General features: G+C 32.7%; 2 protein-coding genes across 2 annotated transcripts; one reads left to right on the top strand and one right to left on the bottom strand.

Moving 5' to 3' along the window:
* On the top strand, positions 13,942 to 23,559 carry LOC105173387 (protein UPSTREAM OF FLC-like). Its single transcript, XM_011095101.2, has 8 exons — positions 13,942 to 14,141; positions 14,271 to 14,348; positions 16,857 to 16,996; positions 17,376 to 17,445; positions 18,017 to 18,132; positions 20,501 to 21,008; positions 21,823 to 21,930; positions 23,344 to 23,559. Exons 3-8 carry the CDS (start codon positions 16,864 to 16,866, stop codon positions 23,525 to 23,527), a joined length of 1,119 nt encoding a protein of 372 aa, XP_011093403.1. The 5' UTR covers positions 13,942 to 14,141; positions 14,271 to 14,348; positions 16,857 to 16,863; the 3' UTR covers positions 23,528 to 23,559.
* Positions 23,491 to 26,348, bottom strand: LOC105173388. The gene is made up of 5 exons (XM_011095102.2): positions 26,183 to 26,348; positions 25,388 to 25,882; positions 24,779 to 25,018; positions 24,599 to 24,690; positions 23,491 to 24,356 (listed from the first exon to the last, which is right to left on the bottom strand). The coding sequence occupies exons 1-5, from the start codon at positions 26,279 to 26,281 to the stop codon at positions 23,615 to 23,617; spliced, it is 1,668 nt and encodes a 555-aa protein (XP_011093404.1). The 5' UTR covers positions 26,282 to 26,348; the 3' UTR covers positions 23,491 to 23,614.

Below are 26,355 nucleotides of genomic sequence, written 5' to 3'. Positions count from 1 at the left end.
TCGCCATCAAGCGAGATGTCAAGTTTGCTGCGGTCAAAAGACTCATTGAAGCCGCCGAGCTTTTCGACCTGAGACAGGCAGGTCTCATAGCCCTTGGCAAACGAGTCCGCAGACTTGATCTCAAGAGCGGTCGTGAAGGTGTCAGTCTTCAAAAAATCACGAACCGCAGACATCCGGGAATCGGCCAAAGCTCGCTGATGCTCTTCGACCAAAATGCGACCAGCTTGGCCTTCTTCCAACCCATGCTTGTGGCCTTCAATGAGGCCGACCTCACGTCCAGCTTCGAACGCCTCTTTCTTGGCCTCTGCCAGGGCCACCTCGTGCTCAGAATGAAGAATCTCCTTCTCCTTCTTGGCAACATCAAGCTCGGCTCGCAGCCTTTGCACCTCGTCCCCCAAGGCCAGCAGGTTATCCTCCTGCTTGCGTTCTGTCTCGTCTCGTTCGGCCAGTTGAGACCTCAAATCTTGCACCTTCTGGTCAGTCTGAATGTAACTCTTCCGGTAATGGGTGCATTTGAGGCTTAAGCTCCGAAGAAAGGTCATGGCCTGCAAAACCAAAAGCAATGAATGGCACAAAAGAGGGGAAGTCGAAGGAAACCAACCGATGAATTACCTGGACCAGGGAGTGGGCTGCGAACTCCTCAAGCCGAATAGGGTTATTCGGTACAAGTGCTCCCTGGTCGCGAACGGAGACGAATGAATTGTAGACTGCAAAAGTATCCCCTCCGGCCTCGCCATACAGCGATGAGCTCGACATGTCCTGCCATTCGGGAGGCGGCACATTACCTCGAAGAGATGCCCGGCTATCCTCCCAACAGGTGGCGAGCTGCGCCACCCTCAAAAACTTGTCCCAATCTTCATTAACGCTAGTTTTGTCTGCGGCTTCCTTAGCCATCCTGCTCAGCACGCATGGGCTATGCGATTTCGGAGGCGGGTGAGAAGCCTCAGCGGGCTCCTTCATTTTGCCCTTATCGCCAGGCCCCAACTTGGACTTAGGCCCTTGTCCTTTTTTGAGCGGAGATCGCCTCCTTTTCTTAGATCGCTCCTCAGGTGGACCGGGGCTTCCTTGGTCGATCCCGTGGCCTCCACTAGCCTCATCCAAGCCCAGATCTAACTCCGAGGAGTTATAGCCAAGATGATCGTCAGGGGCGGAAGGTGTACCCTCGCTATCAACGGCAATGGGCTGTTGCCCATCAGGAGTGGCGATCGCGAGTGCTTTCGAGGAAGGTGGGATAGGAGGCAAGTCTTTAGCACTCGCAACCGCCTTACCCTTCCCTTTCGGGTCCGAGGGACCGGCGATCTCACCCCCCTTGCGTGATTTGTTTTGGACCGCGATCCTCCGCATAGCCGAGCGCGTGCTCATGATGATACTATCTGCGAACAGAGAAAAGTTAGCACACCCTCCGCATAGCCGAGCGCGTGCTCATGATGATACTATCTGCGAACAGAGAAAAGTTAGCACACTCGGACGCTACAATGATGAAAGCGAGTGAGACCGAAAGAAGAAAATCACCTAAGGACTCTTCGATGTGAAGGGACGCTGGAGAGAGCCCAGACAATTGCAAAACTTTCTCATTGAGAAGCTTCTTGGGGTCATACTTATAAAGTGTCAGACTCCTTATTTGGTCACCCTCCAGCCCCCCACCACAGGTTTTCGGAAGGGGTTTATACTTAGTCCACTCGTTCTTGAAAGGCCAGACACCACTAGGAGGTCGAATAAAAATGTAGCAATCTAACCAAACTCCTACATTCGACTTCAGGGCGCTCAGATACCCGCACTCTGGTTTGGCCGAAAGATAGAAAAAACCTCGGCTACCAGATCGCTTCGAGGTGGTGAAGGAATATAAACTCCAAAAATTATCAAAACTGGGGTCTAAATCTAGATATCGCATCATTACTACAAAAAGGACTATGTGGGTAATGGAATTCGGGGAAAGCTGCATGGGACATAGCCCCAACTTATTTAAGATCGCAGCCACTGGGGGAGCCAGAGGGAATCTCAACCCGGCATCGAGGTGTTTGATAGAAAAGGCAGTGAACCCCTCGGGAGGGCGATGCATACGGTCGAAGGTGGCAGGGATCAAGATGTCAAAATTGGAGGGGATGTGATACTTCTCTCTAATCTTATCTACAGGAACCCTAACTGTACTGACCACGGCCTCCCAAGGGTTTTTAGCGAGCCGATCCTGGAACTTAGCAAGGACAGAAGGTCCGGCCTGTTTATCCTTGAGTTTGGCGGCCGGAAACTTTTTATTCCTCTTGGGAGAGGTGGAATACGACCCATGCGAAGACCTAGAGACAGACCTAGACCCAGACCCTGAGGATGAACCAGAACCCGACTCGGAAGAAGACCCAGAAGCAGATTCAGAACGAGACGAAGATGACCCTGATCTAGATCGTGGCTTAGGGCCAGATCGCGACCGAGAATTCGAGCTAGAGCTGGAAGGCATCGTACCTTAAAGCAGGATGACTCTGGAAGCCGCAGATCGAATACGAACTCGTGGTTGTGAGCCTTGGTCGCTGGAAGTCTTTGCGTGAGGTGGGCCGAGAAGTCAAATGAGGCGGTATTTATAGGAGACCCACTATGGAACAACGCGCCCTGATAGACCGAGGAGATTTTGCCACGTGTACACAATCAACGGACGCGACGGTTCGACTTCCTCAAAGGCAACGAACTTGCACTTTGAAAAAGTGGGGGAGTAATGATGGGTATATGAATAATCCCCCCCGCAAAAAGACTGAAAAGCCCTTCATTAAGGGTAGCATGGTCATTTCCGCGACCGGATCCGCGTACTTCACAACGGTCGGGTCGCAGAGGACCCGACCCGAGTCAAAGGAGTTGACAGAAGACCCGGACAATGACGGTCGTTCGATTAGAATGGGATCAACCAGATGAGGCCACGTGGCCCAGTACTTTCCGTACAACTGTGTACTATAAATAGACCCCGATACGCCATAAATAAGGTGACTGCTATACATTTATTGAGATCGAACTTTGAGATAGAATACATTTCTCTCGATCAACCTAACTTGAGCGTCGGAGGGTCATTGTCGGGGACATACCCGACGAGCTCACGGTTCTTGTTTTATTCTCAGGGGACCCAAAACCTGTTCCGGAAGAATTAGTCGAACAGCTGTGAGATCGTTGCAGGAGATAGAATAATTCGACCCGGATCAATTTTAATTTACTAAACTCATCATAAACGTTTATTTTAAACTAAGAATTGCAGACACCCTCTTAATACATAAGGAAGGAGTTTCTATTTAATCTAAGATTTTAATAACTTTAATTTGTACTTAATGATTATATTTTATGAGTTTAATGATTTTATTTTCTTCAACCACTTAAGGGTTTATTTTTAAATAAAATATGGTACTTCATAATTTTTTGTTTTTTTTATCTTTATAAAATGCAGCAATTACTTATAAAAAAATTTAAACGTTAATGAGACCTGATTCAAGCGACGGACTTTTGAATTAGTTTTGGTTGCTTATAAAATATTATTAGTTATTAGATTTAATAATTGTTTTACTTATTGATAACACAAACAATTACCAAACACTCTGATGGGGGTGATGGGATAAAATCTTAATTTATCTGAGAAAGACTATTTTGCCCTCAAAAGGGCACAAAATTAGAAGTTTGTCGGCAGAATCCACGCATTTGCGAGCGGGTCGGATTGCGATCCAATCCGGCAACTCGGGACACGTGGAAGGCGCACAGTGAACCTATCAGACCCCCAACTTCTCTCTATAAATACTCCATAGTCAATGCCCTAATGGTACGTTGACTTCACCACTTTTTACTTAATTTCAGGTCACTTCGGCTCTACAGCTCGCTAGCGACCTACTTTTACGATATTAGAACCAAACACTGACTTAAGCATCAGAGGGTCTTAGCTGGAGGCAACCCCAGCAAGCCTAACGATCTGTGTTTTTTCTCAAGGTCCAATCACTAGTTTGTGAGAGGTAGCGACCTGAAACTCTTTGGAGGACCAGCTCGCCTGACCAAAGAGGTCGCGTGGATTTCGACCCAGATCAAGGAGAGAATTTGACTAAGGTCGAAAATATCATTTCCACGAGAAGATAGAGATCAAGACTACACAATTTTTTTATTAATATGTAAATATTAGTTACAGCTAATTAGTGAATTATGCCCACATGTTGACAACTGGTGAGTGATAAAAATGAATTACACCCCATTCACACTAATTACCTAAAGTAGTATAATTAATCCCCCTTTATATCATTGTAAAAAAAGATTTGGACAATTGAAAAGAGGGAACAAAAAATTAGTCCATTAATTTGGGTCTCATTCAATTTTAATTCACTAATTATGATAATTATCGTATTTTATATATTATTTCTGAAAATTACTTCAATTAGGTTCAATTTAGGTTTTGGTGTCAATTTTTTGACAAATTGATCTAAAATTAATGATGTGACAGGTAATTGCTTATTTATCCAGCAAAATGAACTGCATTATTGTCTGACGTAGTTAATATGTACATTGGGCAACCCCACTCTCTTTACCGATCCACTTCCTCCGCCCCGAGTAGAGGGGGCGATGGCGAGTCGTCTATGTCGCCCAAAATTCGGGCGATCGTCGTCACCTATTTCTGCAGCGCACGACGGCCAGTCGCCCCCAGCAGCCACCTTCTATGGCAGCGAGGGAGGGGGAGGGGGAGGGTGGCGGGACGAGGTTGGGGTGGGTGGGTTATTTTTTCATTTAAACTTATATTATATAAAATAATAATTTTAAGTTTTATAATTTTATGCATTATATGATATAAAATAAAATTTTTTTTTTATAATTTATAAGTATTTATAAAATAAGTATTTACAATTATCTATAATTTTATGTATTTTTAATAAATTAAAATTTTACATACTTTTATCTATAATATTATAATTAAATAAAATAATTATCTATAATAAATTTATTTATAAAATAATTATTATTTTTATAAAAGATAATGGTTAAAATTACACCAGGACAAAATTAGTGGATTAAAAAATATATTTACTGAAGAAAATAAGTCCACATTATCTGCCACGTCAGGTTTCAGGGACACGTCAGATAAAAAATTCCCAAATCTTTTGGCATGTTCCTTTTTCAGTCAAAATTGTAAAAATCAGCCACCGGAGTACTTAATTGACTTAATTTTTCAGATATAGTGTACAAATGTGATAATTATCATAGTTAATGGACTAAAATTGAACGAGAACCAAATTAATGGACTAAAAATATATTTTTCCCTTAAAGAAGAATTTTTTGGTTCGTCACACGTAAAGTGTATTTAGATCATAAGCTCCTTTTTTATTGAGAAAAATATAATTTACCCCTTATGATATGAGAAATGTGGAAAAAAAAATTTGTAAAAAATAACAAATTATTCCCTGTGGTTTTAGAATTTGAAGCAAATTACCCCCTTATTTAAACCATTAATATAGGATAATTTGCTTCAATTTTTGAAACACACGAACGTAATTACTAATTTTTTTTATAAAAATTTATTTGCTCATTTCATATGTCAAAATCGCATTTAAACCTAATTTCATATGATATCTTATTTAATGTAAGTTTTTAGCTCCTCAAGAGGTGGTGATATAATTAATTTACTATTACAACTTTAAAAGTGTGCTAATTGTAATTTTCCAAAATACGTATAATGTTTGTATAATTAAACCTAATTTCAGGGTTTTTTTTTTGTAATTTTAGAAGAAAATTTATAAACTTAAAAATCTTGGTGTTGAGGTAATAATATTCTATCTGGGTTAATATAAGAAAGGAGTGATTGTTAGCTAGATAAAAATTGAAACTAATAAGATAGTTTATGTAATTAATCAAAAGAAAAGGGAAGGACAGTGCAATTATGAGTATTTAATACATGATTAGCCTTTCCCATGTGTAAAGTGATAAATACTAAGAACAAGTCAGTTCGGTTAATTGAATTATTAATTTAGTTTCGTACTATGAATAAAAGAATAAGATTATCTGGGAACAAGATCTTACAATATTGTACCTTTTAGGGACATGTTTGGTAACTGAACCTGCGAGGTGATTAAGGTTTTGTGAAGAACGGGTACTATATTATTATTTTCTTAAACCACATTTTTTACAAACTTTTACAAGAAATTTAAATGAAAATCTTTTGAAACCACCACGTATGAACTCTCGGAACTTGTCTTTGATCACTTCTAAAAGATGTCTAATTAAAAAACGGTTTCGTACAAGGAAAAAATACACTAAGCTCGTAAAGTTTGGTATTATATATTGATGGAGTTATATTAGTCGACTCTGTAAAAGAATTTAAATATCTTAGATAAAGACAAAATATTCAAATAGGACTAAGATGTGCGTGTTTTTTACCCACTGATCTGACCCGATGACTCTAAACCAGGACTGTGGACCATTCTGTACTTAAGAGGCTGCCATGTGGATCTGTACTCATACGAACATCTGATACTATAAAATACGTCAAAACTGTTTTGGCCAGTGGTACATCTTATTACTTTCACACCAGCTTATAAATTTTCCTTCCGATCACATGAGATAACTTAGCATCATAAGATTTTTGCTACGAGCTACCCAGCGGAACCTAATGATCTCTTTCTTTATGAGGTTTTCAAACCCTCGATCTGAACTACCCATGAGACACCTCAACACCCAACTCAGATCAATTTGACGCCATCCATAGGAAAAGTATGCCTGGAGCTCAAGAAGAGGTAGTTCAAGTCACCAAGTTTTTAGTATAGAGGTGATGGAAGACACCAACTTCTGGGTAAAAACTTAAGATCATGTCGTGGGATCGCAAAACAATCTCAGATCATAAAAATGCACAAGATACTTGTAGACAATGGGAGTTTAGTTGAAGTTTTGTTCTTGGATGTATTAAAGAAAGGGATCACAACAATTCGACCAATTCACACCTTGTTGGTTGGATTTGGAGGTAAAAAGATCATTCCAATAGGCATAGGGGATTTTTGGGTCTCCCTTGGAACTGATATAAAAAGAATAATTCTGATGGTTAAATTTTTTGTTGTTGAATGCTCAATTTTCATACTATGTGATAAACTTTCCAATGAAGAATGGGGTCGGAGAAGTCAGTTGAACTAGAGAGAAGTGAGAGAGTGCTGCGACATTATAAAGTCTTTTAAGGAGATCAATCTTGTTAGGTATGGATAATTTAATCCACCTTAATCCTTTAGTTAAGGATTTGTAGTTTACGATTAATTTGGGTGTTCTTTTTTCTAATTCAGCATTTTTTTTTACATAAAAGGCTGGACAAGACCAAGGAAATTTTGAAGGACGAATTATTTTTTGTTGAAAAGATCTTGAATTTCTTTTTACAATATTCTAACAATTCTTGGTTCATTCGGATTGGCCTAGCCTTGGTAGGAATTCGTCTTTCATCAAAATCAGTTTCATATGAAAGAGTAATGGCATGCATTTTTCTTTCCCAAAATGCATTTGAAATTTTTGAACTGATGTGGCTTTGAATTTGGTTTTGAAATTCAAGGATTTTCTTTTGAACAAAAGGTGCAGAAATTTGTTCTTCTATTTTCTTATGAGAGATTTCGTCTTTTAAAAAGAGAATTTCTTTTTCTTTATTACCAATATTTTCTTGAAATATCAAATATCTTGAACTACTTTAATATCCCTTTGGGTTACAGGGAATTGAAATAAGATTTTTTTTTACATTATTTTGGTTCTAATCCCTTCAGAACTTACATTAATTGGGTAAAGCATTTGAAGAAAATGATTTACTAAATTATTGGAGTATTAAGGTCTTTAACTAGACCAAAACTAGTTTTGAAACAAATTCTATTATTGCAAACATGGGCTTTTGAAAGTTTGAAGTTAATTTTTAGATTGACTGAGTTAGCTGCTGAGAGTTTTTCTTTAGTTTTTTTAAAATATTTGGTGGGGATTAAACCCTCTTGGATGCAATTCATATCGGCTCCTGAATCCATTAAAACAAAACAGTTAATTTAAAATCTTCAATAACTAGATTAATTTTTACATACCATTTTTTGTAGACAATTCTAGATATAGTATTGACAAAGGACTACTCTTCTTCATAGGCCTTATATGGAGATACTTTATTGTGATTTTATCTAGAAATTTGATTCTGAAGTTTTATGATTATAATCTCTTGTTGTAATTGATCATGATTTTCTTTTAAAGCTTTAACCTCTCTTTTTAGTTGTCTAACTTCATGTTTTAGATATGATATTGAGACTTTAGAATTAGAGAAATCAAACATGTTCATGATCTCTGAAAAATCTATTTTGGGAGGAGGTTTTGTTTTCTAAGGGATTTCGTTTGAAATTAATTCTTGAAATTTATGAAAATAGGTTTGTTTATCTTCAGGGTTTTGGATTTTGTCAATAAGGTTTAAGATTAAGGAAAGTTGGTTAGTTAAAGTAGCTATTTGTTTATTGCAAAGACATAATCCTGGAGGACATCTGTACATTCATTACTTTCTTCTAAGTTGGAATTTTGGGTTTTAGCTTCAGGAGATATAGTATTATCCCCCCCATCATTTTAATTGACCATTTAACCCTAATATGAGATTTTTTGCAGCATCTTCACCTGTTAGACCTGCTCTTTCTTTATAAATATTTGATACCGTAACCATTTATTTACACAAGCTAAGAATTTGATATTCAGATAATGTATCTAAATTTCATTCATATATTGAGCTTCTATTAAAAGACCTAAAATTTTGGACGTTTTCTATTTTTAAATCAGGGGTAGTTGGTTTATAATAATTTCTAGGTGATAAATGTTGAACAGGGTAAATTGAATCAGAAATTTGTTCTTTATCATAATTTTTATGATTTTGCTCGATTGTAATGACTTTGTTTTTGCCTAAATCTCTTAATCTTTCTTGAATTCCTACTAAAGTTTCTTCAACTCTATTTTCTATTTGATCTAATTGTTTTCCTATGGAATGGAGAATTAAATTCGAGAAATTATTTTGTTTGATCTGAACAATACTTACCTCACTCGTGAATGGCTCACCAACAGGAAGACACTTGATGACTTGACCTTTTATAGAGATTCTCGATTCTTCTAGTGGTGGATATTCACCGGAGATTATTGACCCATCAAACTTTGTCCATTCTTTTAGAGTTTTTTAGATGACTACTAATTTATCATCTCCATATATTTGGAATAAATAAGAGAAAAAAAGGAATATTTTGTTTAATGTGTGACATGTACTCATACCATTCAGATCTGATATTTACTCTTTGAGATTAAAAAGAACTACTCATGAACTATTTCCTATTAGAAATATTTTCTTCTTAAAGGAAGTCCTTTTTGAGAAATTCTTTATCAATTGAAAATTGTTTGATAATTATAAGAATTTGTGAAGGTGCAGAATAGGATATCATGTTTTCTTATAATCTTGGTAAATTGGCCGTGCAAGGTTTTGATCACTTCTTATTCCTTGAAATTTTGAAGTAGTGGGTCTAATGGTTTCTGAAGTTGAATAGGTGGTATTAACCCAGGAGGTAGGTTCCAAGTTTCTAGTAAGGTGACATTTTTTTGTTCTATGGTCTTGGGAACCATTATATTAGATTTAGCCCTATTTATTTCACAAAGTATTATTTTGTCCTGGTGATTTGGTACGAGATATGACTTGGATATCTAAACCAGTATTCGTGATTTTGTAATGAAGTTTATAAAATATTTCATAAATATGATACCCTGACTTCATTTTATAATTGTAATTTTTTACATTCAAAGTGAGAGTATCCATATATGAGGATCATTAAGAGAAATAGTAAAATTTGGAAAAGAATTGAAATAAATTGGACCATTACAGAGGCTAGTTTCTACTAATTCAAGTAAAGAGTCATAGAAATCTAGATGTCTACAATCTCACAAAGCGAAGAACACATTGGCATCAAATCCTTCTCTTGTTAAAGGTTTAATAGCAATTTGAACAAGATCAATATGCAGATATTTATATACATTCTTAATATGCTTCATAACAGAAGACTTTAAAAATAAATGTAAAGTTTGTTGATTAGAAACTAATGGTAAGACTTGTTTTTTGGTCTTTATAGTATATATTGACTTGAAATCATTAATGATTTTCAATAAATTTCTTTAGTGCTAATTTTAGGAGGTTTCCAATTATTCAAATTCCTTTGGTTGTCCTCTGATGAGGAGGCTCCAAAATCCATGCTTCTTATGAATTTATCCATATTGTTAGATCTTCATACTTTGTTCGTTCAGATCAGATAACGATTTATCGCGGCACAAATATAATCAAGTAAACCGACTTATTATGTGTCGAAGTCCGATTCACAAATTATGAATTTCTTTATATGGATATTTCCAAGAGTTGCATGGCTTTGGTACCATTCAGTACCGGGATATCACAATTAACATAAACTGACGAGGGAGTTAATTATTTAGCTTTTAATCTTAGGGTAATTATATTATTATCTTATAAAGTTTGGTGTAATTACACGTAATTTTTTTATAGTTTAAAAAATTACATTTAGTACCTCTAAAGTCTGATTTCATCTAACAAATAAGTTTATTTATTAGTCAAAATTCACTAAATTTGATGATATTAAGAAAAACATCGGATAAAAATTTCGTACTTGCCCCCACTTGACTTATTATTGATTTATTGTAGGGTAAACAAATCTTTTTATGATCAAATTATCATTATATATCTTCGCACGTTAATGCATATGGGAAGGTATGTCTTCACCATTATAAGAGTATTATACATCTTCACACGTGAATGCATGTGAGGAGGTATATCTTCATCGTTATAAGGGAAGTTTGGTCATATAAAAATTTATTTGATCTAAATTTATTTGACTACTTGAGGGACCTATTTGCTAGACGAAAGCAAACCTCAAGGATACTCAATATAATTTTTCAAGCTACAGAAGGTCGATGTGTAAGAATAAGAGTGTAATTGTCTCTCTTTTTTGTTTTTTTCGGGTGAGGTGTTTTTGCCAATTACTTATTTCACATGCAGCTAAGTTGAATTTACCCAAAGAATAATCGACATGAAACCTTACAGAAATACTAATCATAACTGACATTAACTTAAAGTGGCGATCAAGTGGCTCAGTAATAACATCTAATCCCATAAATAATAGATTTCAAATTTCAAAGAAAATGTCGAAGAATCAGCTCTGATCCTTCTAAACAAAGAGGGGAAAAAAAAAAGAGAGAACTGGCGAGAACCTGATGAATCACTACAATGAGAGAAAAAAGAACCTAACTGAAGAAGACCCTCATTTAGGACAGTTAGTTAGCAATAGTTAAGTATTTATACATTAAAATTAATTAATGTAACGGATTTGTACATCTACCCAAATAATTAATGGGTGATTACTTCTCCTCTTCCTCGCATATTATTTTCAGACCATTTTTAATAATAATTTGTCCTATGAATTAGGCATTTTACGACCAAACCTAAACAATATTGTATTAAAACCGAAATTATGGTTAAGGTAGATAATATTAAATAAAAAAAAGATAGACAGATCCGTATTTATATTAACAAAACAAACTCGATAAAAATTTATATTTACCCCTCCGATTAACTTATTCCTGATTTAAATCTTTTTTATGGCCAGTACCCTTATACATTTTCACACGTTAATCCATATGAGAAAATATATCTTCACCGCTAAAAGAAAAGTTCAGTCGAGAAAATTTATTTGACCTACAACGAGTCAGTATTTAGTCAATCAAAAGTAAATATCAATATTCATTCTTTTTTTTTTTTAATATCAGCAAATTTTGTGAATTTTAACTAACTGATTGATCTATTTGTTAGATGAAAGTAAATATATCTTGTAAACCGTAAAAATCTACATGTAAATATATATCAAACTTCATAAGAGAATAATATAATTATCCGTAATATTAATTTACTACGATTTTTTATGGTTTGTTAGTACTTATTGTAAATAATTCAAAATTTATTTAATGTACAATCTTCACTTTTTTCAAACCATTTTACCTATCCAGCAACTCAAACATTAAATGTCTACTTATTATTATTTATTGCAAACATTGAAATCTTTTGCTTTTCGTTTCAAATTTTCCCTCAATTTTATGGGTTTTTTTTTTTTTTTCCGATGGTTAAATTCAAATTACCCTTGAAAATCGAATAAAACCCTTCTCCTTATATCTTGTGTTCTTCATTCTAGCAATTTACGACTATTTTTTATTTTTATTTTTCGGTAAAAGTAAATTTCATTAAGTAAAAAGGAGTACAGAGATTACAATGTTTCGAAGCTAGACATCCTCGACAGGCCAAATGATCCGTCATAAACTATAAAGTCCACGTGAGCTATTTTCATTTTTTAGTTGGATATTGTTTATTTTATCCTTATTTATTAATTATAAAAGATTAGATATTCATTTAAAAAAATGATTTTGTTTTCTTTGCAACCTCAACACACCTTCTAATCGGGTCCGGAGAGAAAATAAAACTAAGTGTTGATTGAATATTTGGGTCTTATAATTAATAAATGAAGGAGAAATAAATACTATACAGATCGAAACATAAAAATCAATTGTAATTAATTGTGCAATTTAAAATCACTTTAATCCGTTAAGATTTTTTATTGACTTTAACATCTCTCGACTTTTATTTTTGTCTCAATTCGGTCCATTAATCATTTTTCGAGCCAAACATAATCGGGTTTTTACTTCGTCGAGGATAAAACATCAATTTAAGGCGGGAAATTGTCAAATTAGTCCTTTAAATTTGTAAAAATATAAAATGAGCCTTTTTCAGGTGGAAAAATTAAAGTACATTTTTATATTTTTGTATGGGGAAGAATAATTTTGAAATTAATAAATAAATAAATAACACGTGGTTATAAATGTTAAAATTTACACAAAATAAAATATTTATGATTTTGACATCAAATTTTAGGAAAAAAATTACAAAAACCTCTTGAAATAAATTTTACTTATATGAAATTCACCAAACAATTCTATTTAAAAAGTAGATTCCACCATTTTTTTATGCAAAATCTCAACTGTTAACATTTGATAAACATTGTGAATTTAACTTTTTGGAGTCATCTTTAATTCTCAAATTAAAAGTTAATGACTAAGAATAATTTTTATAGGAAAAAAGTGCAAGCAACCCCTTGCGATATCACAAATGAGTAAATTACCTCTTATAAGGAGTAAATATAAGGAGGTAAATTGCTTTATTTTAAAAAGTACAGAGGGGTAAATTGCTATATTCTTTTCATAGGAGGGTAATGTGCTCATTTTTAATATCAGAGGGAGGTAAATTGCTATTCAACTATATTTTATATATATATATATATATATATATACATTTTTGGATTAGATATATGCTTTATAAAATTTACTCATAATTTTTTTTTTGTTTCTTGTAATTTCTAAAATTGTGCAAAAAATAATATTTTAAGTTAAGAAGTATATTGTTATTATATGTTCACAAGAAATTCAAAGTTTTTATTATTATATCGTATTCATCATACAAAAATACAGAAACGACATTCTTTTCTACTTAAAAAAACGATTAATTTGATAATTTTACAAATTTAAAAAAATAAAAAAAATTAAATCGATCATTTTATCCTCTAAATTAGCAAAATCCAACCACATTAATTTTCATGGAAATAATCAGATGAACCAAATTAATCTCTTTTAGTTTGCAGTTTCTATTTTAATTTTGATCACATGAGACAGCTTGGATTTAGCCGGGGCCCCTTTTCCAAAGTCACTTAACCCATTTTTCTTGTCCAGAAATCCTAACTAAACAACCTCGGAAATGGGTATGTTGGGTTTATACATGAATGGTATTTTGTACGTATCCTAGTATACGATATGTATACGTATACATAGACATATATATGTGTGTATGTATGTATAGTTTCTGATGCAGAGCTGAAACGGCACGCACGCTTTCGGATTTTTCAAGAGAACATCTCAACATCATATGTGTTTCCCAGGAAACTGAAACAACGACTTTCTCTTTTATCCATGTATAAATACATGCATTATACATTCCCCCATACATACATATACTACGTACAGTACTCGCAGAAGATTGATTAGTTCTTCGGAGAAATTCCCGTCAGACACAGATCATCTCAAATGTAAGAAAATCTCTCTTTTCTTCTTCTCTCTCTACATGAACTCTCTGAGATTAGCGACATTCGTGTTTTTGTACTGTAATTAAGATTCTGCAAACATGCTTTTGGAGTCTCATGAGTGAATATCTTCAGCCTTAGAGACGACGGATTGGAGGAGAGAATCAAGAACATCGTTGACGGTATATACAACGGAATTAGCGACGGTTTCAGGTGACCTTTATTTTCCGTCTCTACTTATACACTAGTATAGGAAGGCAGTACACTTGTTGTGTGGAAGGATCTTAGCCGTGACAAATAATTTTGTCATAGTGGAAAAAGTTAATTTTTTGCTTTAATTTTATTTAACCATAGTTAATAATAGTCACAATTTCCTGTGTTTTTTTTTCAAGTGTAACTTTAAAATATTTCGAACCAATTCAGAAATCGAGATGGATCTTTAAAAAAAAATTCAAAGTCACTCAATAATTAAATTTTTATCTACACTAAGTTTTTAAATTTTTAAAAAATTACAAATATATCTTTTAAAAACGTCGATAATATTACACAAACTATCCTTACTTTTTAATTGTCATGAGTGTGCTATCTGTAATTACAAACTACAAAATGTGTGTAATTATATTCCTAATTATTAATATTTAATTTATGTATGCTTACTAATTCAACTCTCTTTTTCTCTATTTCTTCAACTATTTTATTATCTATTTGTCAATGAAATTTTAATTGTTAATGATGTATATTGGTAAAAATTATTATCCTATAAGGATAAAAAAGTAATTTAACATATATAAGACATATATTAAACAAATGCAACCCACCACACCATATAACTTCCAATACTACTATAAACACGAAAAATATTAATTTTATAAGGGAACTACTATTCATTGATAGTGACTAATTTTTCTTGCAAAAAGACCTCCCTCGAAAATCGTGTTTCACCTGGTGCATAATTATGTTGTAGGTAAAATTCATAGTTTTATCTTTTCATAAAAACCTCGACCACATCAGTTAATAACAACAATCAATGATCAATTAATAGCCGCCCACAACCGCTAATTATGATAGTATTATGCAACCAAATCCAACCAAACATTATAATTATATATAAATAAAACCGAAATTATGGTGAAGTCCCAAATCCCAAAACATGTGATTAAATAAACAACATTTGTTTGGATTAATTATTTGAATGATAATTAATGTGTAACTATATAATAGTAGTTTTAATTACGGTAAATAATTTTTTTTTTGAATGGAAAGCGATAAATTATTATTAATTGAAATAAATTAATTATAATTATTGATGTCGGATGTTAATATCTAATAAAGACAATTACAACAGTCATAACTTGATCAACAATATCTAATAAGTTAAATTTAAACAACACCTAGTATTACAGTAAACAAGACCTACTATGCAGTAAAACAATGGTGCGGTTCGAACTTATGACATCTATGGTCATGGGGCCTCAGTTTCGTCAACTGAGCTAGGCCTCATTGGTTTAATTACGTAAATTATACTGTATACTGCTTGAGGTTGTAATTATGAGTATGTCCTCCCGAAGTACATTGCACTAACATCTTTTCAGAAGATGTATGTGTAATCTTACAAAGGAAAGTGAATATTGGATTAAATGCATTTATTATTTTATAATTTAGGATATTTGGCATTTTCATTCTTTAACTTTCTAGGATAACATTTTGATCGTACGCCGTTTTAATTTTCTGATTGCAATCCTTTTTTTGTCAGAGTTCACCTCCACCAGTGCCAAGGGTGCACTCCAATAACAAAAAGGATTGAACTTGCGAAAATTAAAATATTGTAATATACGGTTCTATTTTGTGATGTTGATCAGGCATTATTATATCACATATTGTCCATTTTGATCAAAGTTCTAGACTTCGAGGAGACATTTTCAAAGATCTTTGGCTAAATTTATTTGAAACATTATATAAGCTGATACATTTTATAAGATATTTTAAAAGCTTAAAAATATTAAAATGTCGTAGTATTAAAATTTTAAAAATAAATTCTTAAAGCATTTGGACAAATAAAATGTCGTAGTTTTATAGGAGGTTAGAATGCACTAGAAAAAATATAATTTTTCACTACAATTACTTATTATAGCCAAAAGAAGAAAACTGTGACAAATACAAATCAACCACGGATTCACAATGACAATTAGCCGTTGTTTCCGTAGGTGTAGTCAAAACATTAGCCATGGCCAAAATCATGACAAATGTTTTGGCTATATCTAAGAACCATGGCGAATATTATTGATTAATCATTATAAAAATTTAAGTTTTTATTTTGATTTTATTAACCATGGTTATTGTATTGATTTACCATGATTTTAAGCCGTGGTCATTTATATTATAGCGAAAAACTCAGTTTTTATTTAGTGGTATTTGGTATAATAACCTCTTCGTACTGTAACAATAATCGAAAAAACCATGAATATTTCAATTTCAAATCATATAATAGATAATTTTACTTTGGGATGAAAAACGTCAATAATATGAAGAAAATACTTATAATTTAAAGGGGTATTTATAATTTTCTAAAAAATAAGAAGATACTTGTAATTATATAAATTTTAGGGGAGTTTATTGTAATTTATCCTATTTTTCTTTTTTTTATAAATATACGTTCTTTCTTCTTTCCTTTTTTTTTATTTTTATTTTTTTTAATCTTATTTCACCTTTAATTAATTGCAGAAGATAAATGGAGGCGGCAGAAAGTGGGGTGGAAGTGAGACGACTCCACATCGTCTATTTTCTTAGTCGAAAGGGTCGTCTCGAACACCCTCATCTCATTCGACTCCATCGTCTCTCCTCAAATGGTGTTCGACTTCGAGGTTTATTTTCATCTTTTCAATTATATATATATATATATATATATATTATTCTCGACATGATGCTTAGTCGAATATATTTGTCTATTTATTGATAGAGTAAATTAAAACGAACTCTCTTGAAATCTGTCATAATTATAAATATCTCTTTATTATTTTAAAAATTATAAATAATTTCTTAAAATTATAATAATCCTTTATGACAGCTCATTGTAGGGAATATTTGTTAGAATTTTTAAAAGTTCAAGAGGGAATTTATAATTTTTCAAATAACAACGAAATATTTGTAATTAAAGCAAATATCATAAAACCCCTTGTAATTTACGCTTATTTATACGTTCGAACGCGCATATTTTTACATGTGTACATATGTATAAACCAGATGTCAAAAGATGGTTGGGAGAACTACGAGGAAAAGACATGCCAGAATCATTTGCATGGTCATATAAGAGGTATATATATACATATATATATATATATAAGTATTTAATTAATAAATTCACTCAACGAATTAAGTGGCCCTCATTTTTATTTTATTTTACATTTTTTGTCTTATAATTAAAAATTATTAGTAATTTCGATCAATTAATTTACACTATTTACACAATTATCTTTTTGACGAATATGATCCTGAGCATCTCACATCCGATCCACTTTTGGCAAACTTACTCTTGTGTTGATAATTCTGCCCCCCACCCCCCACCCCACCCCATGAGGTAGTAAATCTCACTCTTTGTCTTGTAATTACAAATCGTTTGGACCAAAATTATCAATATGGGATTAAATTTGACAAACAATGATCAAATATGAGATGTTAGAACTAAATTCATTAAAAAAAAAAAACTAAATATGTAAACCAAATAAGTTACACGGTCAAAAAAATAATTTTATTTTATTTTTTGCCAAATGAAAAATTATGAATTTAATGGAGAATGTATTTTGATTTTTAAAAATAGTTAATCCGAAATATAAAATAATGTTTATAATATTTTTTTATATTTATAATTATTTAAATTTGTACAGGAGATACAAGAAAGGGTATGTCTGGCAAGACTTACTGGATGATGATCTGATTACTCCAATCTCAGACAACGAATATGTCCTCCAAGGATCAGAGATTTCCTCTACTAATAACACAGGTAAATCAGATAAACATATATATATATATATATATAATATATATATATACATATATATCGTTCTTTTCATTTTTTTTTTCCTATTAATTGTGAAAAAAAAAAGATTTTGGTTCGATAAATTTTAAAAAGTAGCATTTTTCGTTCCACGACATTTTTCCATTAGAATTTTAATGGAAAAGACAATATATTTGTTAAGTGAATGTGACCCGAATTGTTATTTTTTAAATATTATAGGATTAAAATTGAGAATTTCTTAATCAATAAGACCAAATGTGTAAATACGTGATGTTTTCTGCTAATATATCTAACGGAAATATGTTATGAGACAAAAAATGCTATTTTTTAGAAGTTAAGGGACCAAAAGCAAAATTCCACCCATGAGACCAAAAATAATAAGGTTCTAATTTATGGGACGAAAAATGTTATTTTTCAGGTAAATCACTCCAAATTAACTTACATATGCCAGTTCCTTAATTTCAAATTTCTGAAATTAAAATTAATTCCTGAATCTTTTCATGTGAAATGATATTATATATATATTTATTTTATTTATATTAGCATAAAATGTGTAAAAAATATTATTTTCTTAATATATAAATATATGGATGGTGTTGATTGTATAGATACGGGATATAAATATTAAATAAAATACGAGATGCAATATTATTTTATAATAAAAAGGGTCAAAATATAGTTATTAATTTTGAAATATTCACTCCACGTCAATTATCCTCTAAAGTATTAAAACCTTCAAAAATCTCTCTGACCTTTAATTCTTAAGTTTTAAAAGTCCATTTTACCCTTACAAAAATTGCTTTATAAAAAAAATAAATAAAGAAATTTCTAAAATATCAAAATCACCTTTTGTCAAAGCTTTGTCCAATTCTAGTACCACTTGTTCATCGAGCTCTTCTTATTTTTATAATCCTAAAGTATTTCGGGCTATTTTATTTTAGTTTCACTTGTTTATTAAATTAAGTTAAAGATAAATTTATACATGCATAAAATTATCATATTTATATAATATATATATATACATATTATAAATATGTATTAATTGTTTATTTTTGTTATAGTTCATCCATTTAGTTTTATTTATTGTATATTCTTTAAGTAGATTTATAAATATATATATATATATGTATGTATAAATTTATTTTTAATTTAGTTTGACCAATAAATGAAACTAAAAAATTGTGAGCTCCAACTATTTTAGAATTACAATAATAAAAAGATTTTGATGAAATAGTTAAACTAGAATTAGAAAAAAAATTAAAAAAGGATCATTTGGCATTTTAGAAATTCCTTTAATTTCTTTTAGAAAGAAATTTTTCTAAGGGTAAAATGACTTTTCAAAATTAAAAATAAAATATAAAGATGTTTTTTTGAAGGTTTTAATACTTTATAGGGATAATTGAATTGCATAAAAGGATAGAATTGAATTTATTTAAGATTTTAATACTTTGTATATATTAAATGAAATACGATAATATAATTTTTTAAAGTGTATTAATTTAGTAAAAAAAAAGTTACCTGTAGAGGGAAAAAAAGTAAAGGGGTGTCGTTTACAATATAGAGGGTATTGGTTAAGGTTATAAATATTTTTTAAATATATATAAGATGTTTTAGAGTTTATAAGATATTGTAATTAAATATTTTATAATACTTCTTCGAAAAAAGAGCATAATATTACAAAAATAAGAATTTTTTTTAGTTTAAAATCTCCGTTGCAAAAGTAAAAACTTTTCAACTTATTTTAAAAATCGTAACAAGTTAGTTTAGTTTTTTTTTTTTTTTAATTTTGAATGAATTATAAATTCATCATTAGTTACATATAGTAAACCTCGTGATCTTATTTTATTCAAGTACTTCAATAACTCATATTTAAAATAAGATTTAACATCATATAAACTCAAAAGAAAAATCTTATAAATTTAAGATCAGTTACATTTAAACCCTGTCTAAAAATACGAAAAATTACACTTTTCCCTCCAAAAAATTCAAAATTAGATTCGCACCCTTTTGAAAATTCTCTGGTACAATTGACCTCATTCCATTAGAATTTGGACGGAAAATACTGACATCAACAAAAAGAAAAATTACCTGAACTTCTAATTTTACCTCTCATTTGGCATTTCTCTCCAGTAATATTTTTATACTTATAAAGGGAGTGAACGTAATATAAATAAAGTCAAAATGGAGTAACTGTAATAAAATATTATTTTTGAATCAAAGTCAATAAATTAAAAAAAAAAGTCATATGTAATTATTTTTTTATTTTTTTTATTTTCTTGATATAAGATGACGTGTATATTGTTTTAACTAAAGTTGTTTTTCTTATTTCCTCATCATTTTCCCAATTTTAAAGAAATCCCCATGCAAAAGGAGCAATCATCTGTGCAAGGTGCACAAAAGACCAACCCAAAACCCCAACCCACAGAAGAAAATCAGAGTCCTTCATCCTCATCATCACCCTCGGAAACATCCATACTCACAGATGATTCAGCCAAAACTCAGCTGCAAATGCATTCACACACATTTGCGATGCAAGAAGCAAACAACAAGAGGAGGGTCGGAAAAGTCAAGAATGTAATGATCAATCAAAAGCTCAGCAATGTTGGTACAACTTCTGCTGCGTCGCGTACAATCATATCGGACGATCATAGGACGAAGAGCAAAAATGGAGCTTCATCGAACGGCAATATACTTCGGAGTTTGATCAGTTGTGGTGCTGTGGATACAGACGATTCGGCTCTCCGTATAATAATGTGTTCGAGTGATAACAGAAATGTTCATAATTCAGCACAAATATGCAAAAGGGAGAAGATCACATTGGGGACCTCTTATTGGACTCCAAATCATGGGAGCAACTGCAGGTAATTATTTCTCAGGGTAGATTATATCCACACTTTTATAAAATTATATTTACAGATAATTACATTAACATCCTTTAATTTATAGTTTATTTATACGAATCATCCTTCTCTTTTAGAAAATTACACATACATACATAGAAACGTCAACATCACTATACAAATCATCTTTACTTTTTGAAAAATTACATATACATCTCCTAAAAATGTCAATATTATTACACAACCTACTCCTATTTTTTACTACTATGGGTGGTTTTCGTATTATATAAAAGACAAGAGTGGTTCGTGTAACTAGACCATAGATCAGGGGTGTAATTGCATTTATCCCATATTTTTAATTAAACAACCATCTCCTATTTTTTACAAAATTATAAATAGACCTCAAGTCTAATTACACGAACATCTCCTATCATTTACAAAATTACAAGTACACTCTCTGAATGGTGTCGATCTAATTTATTTTAAATAGCGTACTTGTAAAATTTTGCTCCTGGACAGGGGGTGTAGCTGTTTACAATCACAATTTTAGGGAATATGCGTAATTTTATAAAAGACATGGGGTATTTGTGTAATTATATCTTATTTCAACGGATGTTCTAAACCTGATTCACTTTTGAATAATCATTATATTTTGCAAATCCTCAATCGGAAATTTTAATCCGGGCCTAAGCATATTTAATAACACTATAAGCATATTACGTGTGCCATATAATTAGTGCATTATTAAAAAAAGTGATCAATTACATGACAAGTATTTCGTTATTACAGACCCAATTTGAACAATTAATGATTGATTAGTTGTTCAATTTGGCAGTAGGAGTTGTGATGGGGCGAAGGATTCAGCCACGAAAAAAGGCCAATTCAAAAACCAAGGGGGGTCTTGTCCTGCTGCTTATAAGCCCATTAAAGGACCCAATTGCTCGTAAGTTCTCTTTTTATTTAGGGTTAATTGCACTTAAAATCCTTTTAAAAATATAAATTTGTAATTTTTTTTAAAAAAATTTAAATTTATACTTATACCCTTTTTAAAAATATATTTTACACTTGACCCCCTTTTATTCGGATTTGGATGAAAAATATTGACGCCAGTCAAAAAATAATATATGTTTATATTTTTACCCCTCATTTAATGTTCCCATGTAATAATTTTGTACATATAGTAGAAAAAAATGTAATGATATTAACCTCGTTCCACACACACACATATATATATTATATCTAATCAATTTATAAGTACAAAAATATGTATGAGAATGTTAAATAATTGAGAAATTGAAAATTTATGTATTTTTTTGCTTATATCAGCATTTTTCGTCTAAATCCTAATGGAGAGAAGCCAGGTGTAAATGAAAAATTTTCAGAGGGGGTATAAACATAATTTTCAAACTTTTCTAAAAAAAGTATAATTTCTCATTTTTCAAGTAGGGTTTAAATGTAATTAACCCTTTTATTTATTTAGAAATAAAAGCGATCAAATACATTGTTTAGTACATCAGCATCAGACAGATTAATTGAGTACATTAATAAATCCAAAAGCATATATTAGCACATAAGCAAATGGAGTAAATTACAACAAGCTTTTCAGAGATTTGACATAATTACGAATATTCTTTTATTGATTAAAAAATTACAATTACTCTTTGAATGTAACGATCATCTAACAATTAGCCCAATACGTTAGTATTCATTAGGTTTCCGTTCATTTTCCTTTTTTGGTGAATTGACTAAAATACTCTTGTAGATTATAAATCATAATTTTACTTATTTTTTTATGAACTAAGTGGATAAATTTTTACGAAAAATTTCTTCCACGTTATCCAATTTTTTTTATATTTTTTTATTTCTTTTAAAAAAATATAGCAAGAACAAAATTGACAATTCTAGACTTTCATCCAAAAATTATATAATTTTATCAAACATTCGGAGTATTTGTAATTTTCAAACAATGAAAAAATATTCGTAATTATGTCTAGTTCAGTAGATCTCAATGTAATTTACTCTAAATTAAAACTAGTATTAGAAGTACAAATATATCCACATAAACGAGATTTGAACTCAAAATCTTCAATCAAAGTAAGAGGTTTAGCACATAAACGAGATTTGAACTCAAAATCTTCAATCAAAGTAAGAGGTTTAGGACATCAATCTTACTATTGAGACTCTTTAAATATTCGTACTTCCTTTTCCGTTTATTAGTTGTTGAATAATTCTTAAACGGTTAGAATATGTGATTAATCACTCTCCTTGAACTGAGATATTCGTATTTTATTGCAATCACTTGGTCATGATGTGGTAAGAGGAACTGAGACTAAGACTAATGATGTTTTGATGGCAGGCAATGTGGGAAGCAATTCAAGCCAGAGAAACTGCATGCACACATGAAATCCTGCAAGGGAATGAAAGCCTTGTCCAGAACTTCAAATCCTCCAGTTTCTGCTTCGGATGCTGAGGAGACATCAAAAATTTCAACACAACCCTGTAATAAAGACTCGGTTTCTGCTCATTTCTTAAGTCATTGATTGTCAGAACTTAAAACCTCTGTTTTGTACATGTTGTGCATGCCTTAATTCTAACTAAGATTCAGCATTAATTCTGTTAGGTTAAATCTACCTGCAAGAAACTGCAGAATCGACATGGTCGAGTAGAAATAGGTATAGCTTCTTTTTCAACCTCTCAATCCTCTCATCGGCCTGACCTCCATCCTCAAAGGCACCATCCAACCACTGATTAACCCTCTTAAGCTGCCCGAGAAGGACAGCAATCTGACACATATTGTCCCTGCTCGGTCCCAAACCAAAGCCGTTATCTAAAGAATCTTCCATATAGTCCAAGAACCATGCACGTGACGACGAGAGCAACTTTTCTACTAAACTAGCTGTGTGTTTTAGTCCTGATCCCGGCAACCATGATTCTTGTCCGACGTTTGTTCCTTTTCTGGTGGAAAGATGTTTTCTTGATTGAGACATCGGTTCTTTCACTTGTGGGAAAGGTTTCTTTAATGGGCTGTGCTTGGTTTTCTCTGGACTTTCGTCTATTACAATGTAATGACATGTTTCGCTCTTTGGAGTGCCCTTTTCGTCTCCTTTAGTGTACAAAGAGAATTTGGAAAGATTGGTCTCTACTGCAGCTTGAACCCATAGCGATGCGTTCTTGCTTGCAGGAGAGGGGCGAGTCCTTGGTTCTGACCGTTGAGAAAGAGAATCGCTGCTGTCATTTGGGTCGGGACTTCTCATGTTTATCAGGGTACAAACTACAGTAGACGCTTTCTTGATGCTCTCGTGAACGCTCAAGAACCGTTCTATTAATGGACTGGAACAATCTTTTAACTCTAATAGTTCTGCAAACATGCTGCATTAAAGAATTCGCAGACTAATGAGAATCATATTTGGACAATTTGTAGAACACGGCATCAAGAACGACCTAGAACTGGATTTAACAGAGTATGTTGGGTACCATACAACATCGTATTACTTGCAACAGCGAGCATATGACAAGCAGTGGAAAAAGTTTAGTATAACTTATATGCAAATATATTGTACCACCAAGCACAAAGGTTCAACTTCAAACAAGAATGGACAAGAACGGCCTACCTCATGCACTGGATGACACTTTCGTACACAGATGCTTCTTCTAGTGCATGGACTGCAGAGACAAACTTAACATGCCTGTAGCTTCTAACACCCTGGAAAGCATCACGGAATGCTGGATTACAACAAACATAGGGGCCGTGTTTGTGTGTATATGTATCTCTCAGTAAATGTGTGAAGTACCTGGCCCAGGTGACAAATCGTAGAAGAAAGTGAATCCCACAAGATTTTTTGTTCGGGGCCCTTTTTCGAGCCTAGGGCCACCTTATTTAGATTAATAGGAAAAACATCATCATCGCACAATTTCAGACTTTTGATAGGCTTGGTTAGAAGCTTTGGTGAGATCATAACATTCTTGCTTGTAAGAGGTGAGATTCTTGAACTCTTTGGTGAATCCTCAGAGACGGCCTTTTTCATGACAACCTTCAATGACAAGGTAGCAAGTAAAAGATGTCAACTTTACGAGGAAATTCATGTTCGGACAAGGTTTGGCCTGAACTGAACTAATCACACTGTAAGTGTGTTGATGGACAAATTCAAGCAAATTGTTGTCCATTTGATCTGGATAAAAAATTTATTAAGAGTATGGACAATGTATTATGAAGATCAATCTCCATGCAGGATTATCTAAGAAACAACACAGGTTGGATACCTTTGCGTGGATACAGTAGAACACACCACGTTAAAGGTTAGTGTCCTCAAACAGACAGATAAAAATGCAAAGACACAAGAACTATATTGAATTGTAAGAATCTGTAACTTTGACAGCTATAAATCAAAGACAAAACTCACAGAATCTGATTGTGAATCCTTGTCTCTTGATTTAGACATCGACAAACGTTTAGCACCATTCTTGCTAATGGGGCTCGAATCCCATCCTTTTCGGGCCGAATCCAAGCTCAATCTTCTACCCTCTAAACCTCCTCCAACCACAACACTGCCATGCCCATTAATTCCTACAACTTTCTTAACCTTCTCCTTCGATTTCACCTTTATTTCCACTTTCTTAGGATTCAGACAATCACTGGAAATCAAATCCTGTGGATCTCCCACACAGGGCCGTCTCTTGGGGATCGGTTTTATGCCGTGAAGCACCGGAACAGGGGAGCCCGAATCGAGCCAAGCCACATGGATGAACTGGCCTAGCTGGACCTTGTCACTCAGTATCAACTCAACATCTTCATCTGATACTGATACGTAGGCTGCATGAAGTGAATCTGATACCCTCAGATAGTAACCCCTGCTCTTCCATGGATCATCTTCTAGACAAGGTACAATACTTATAACCTATAAATTATGAAAACATAAACATAACATCATCGTTCAACTAAAAAATTTGCCAGAAACCCTATCATAGGTAAAGAATCAATGTCCAATCCCAGACATAAAAACGGAGCTTCAAATGTCCAAAGAACCATTCTTTCCCTCTTATCTCAGCAGCCCAGAAAGGCTAATCACAGTATCTCAGCAGCCCAGAAAGGGGAAACAAAAAACAAAGAGAAAACTGTGTCCTAAAACTGGCAAGAATGCTGGCGAAAGCAACAAATGCAACACAATGATAAAACCCTTAAAATATTATGTACATGCCTGGAGAAGAGCAGAGCGGTGTTCGCCGGCGACCTTGAAGTGTTTATTACCTGCATTTTGCAAGAGTTTCTGGAGAATCCCAGGTGTAAGAGAAGCCATTTTGTCCAAGTGGGCAGTAGGAATAAATGCGCGTTGTGTATTTAGCTGAAACAAACTTCATCTCAACTCCGTCA

The sequence above is a fragment of the Sesamum indicum genome, linkage group LG11 (assembly GCF_000512975.1).
Source record: "Sesamum indicum cultivar Zhongzhi No. 13 linkage group LG11, S_indicum_v1.0, whole genome shotgun sequence".
Lineage (NCBI taxonomy): Eukaryota > Viridiplantae > Streptophyta > Magnoliopsida > Lamiales > Pedaliaceae > Sesamum > Sesamum indicum.
Note: the sequence above shows the minus strand (reverse complement) of the source record. Positions and strands in the feature narration are given on the sequence as shown.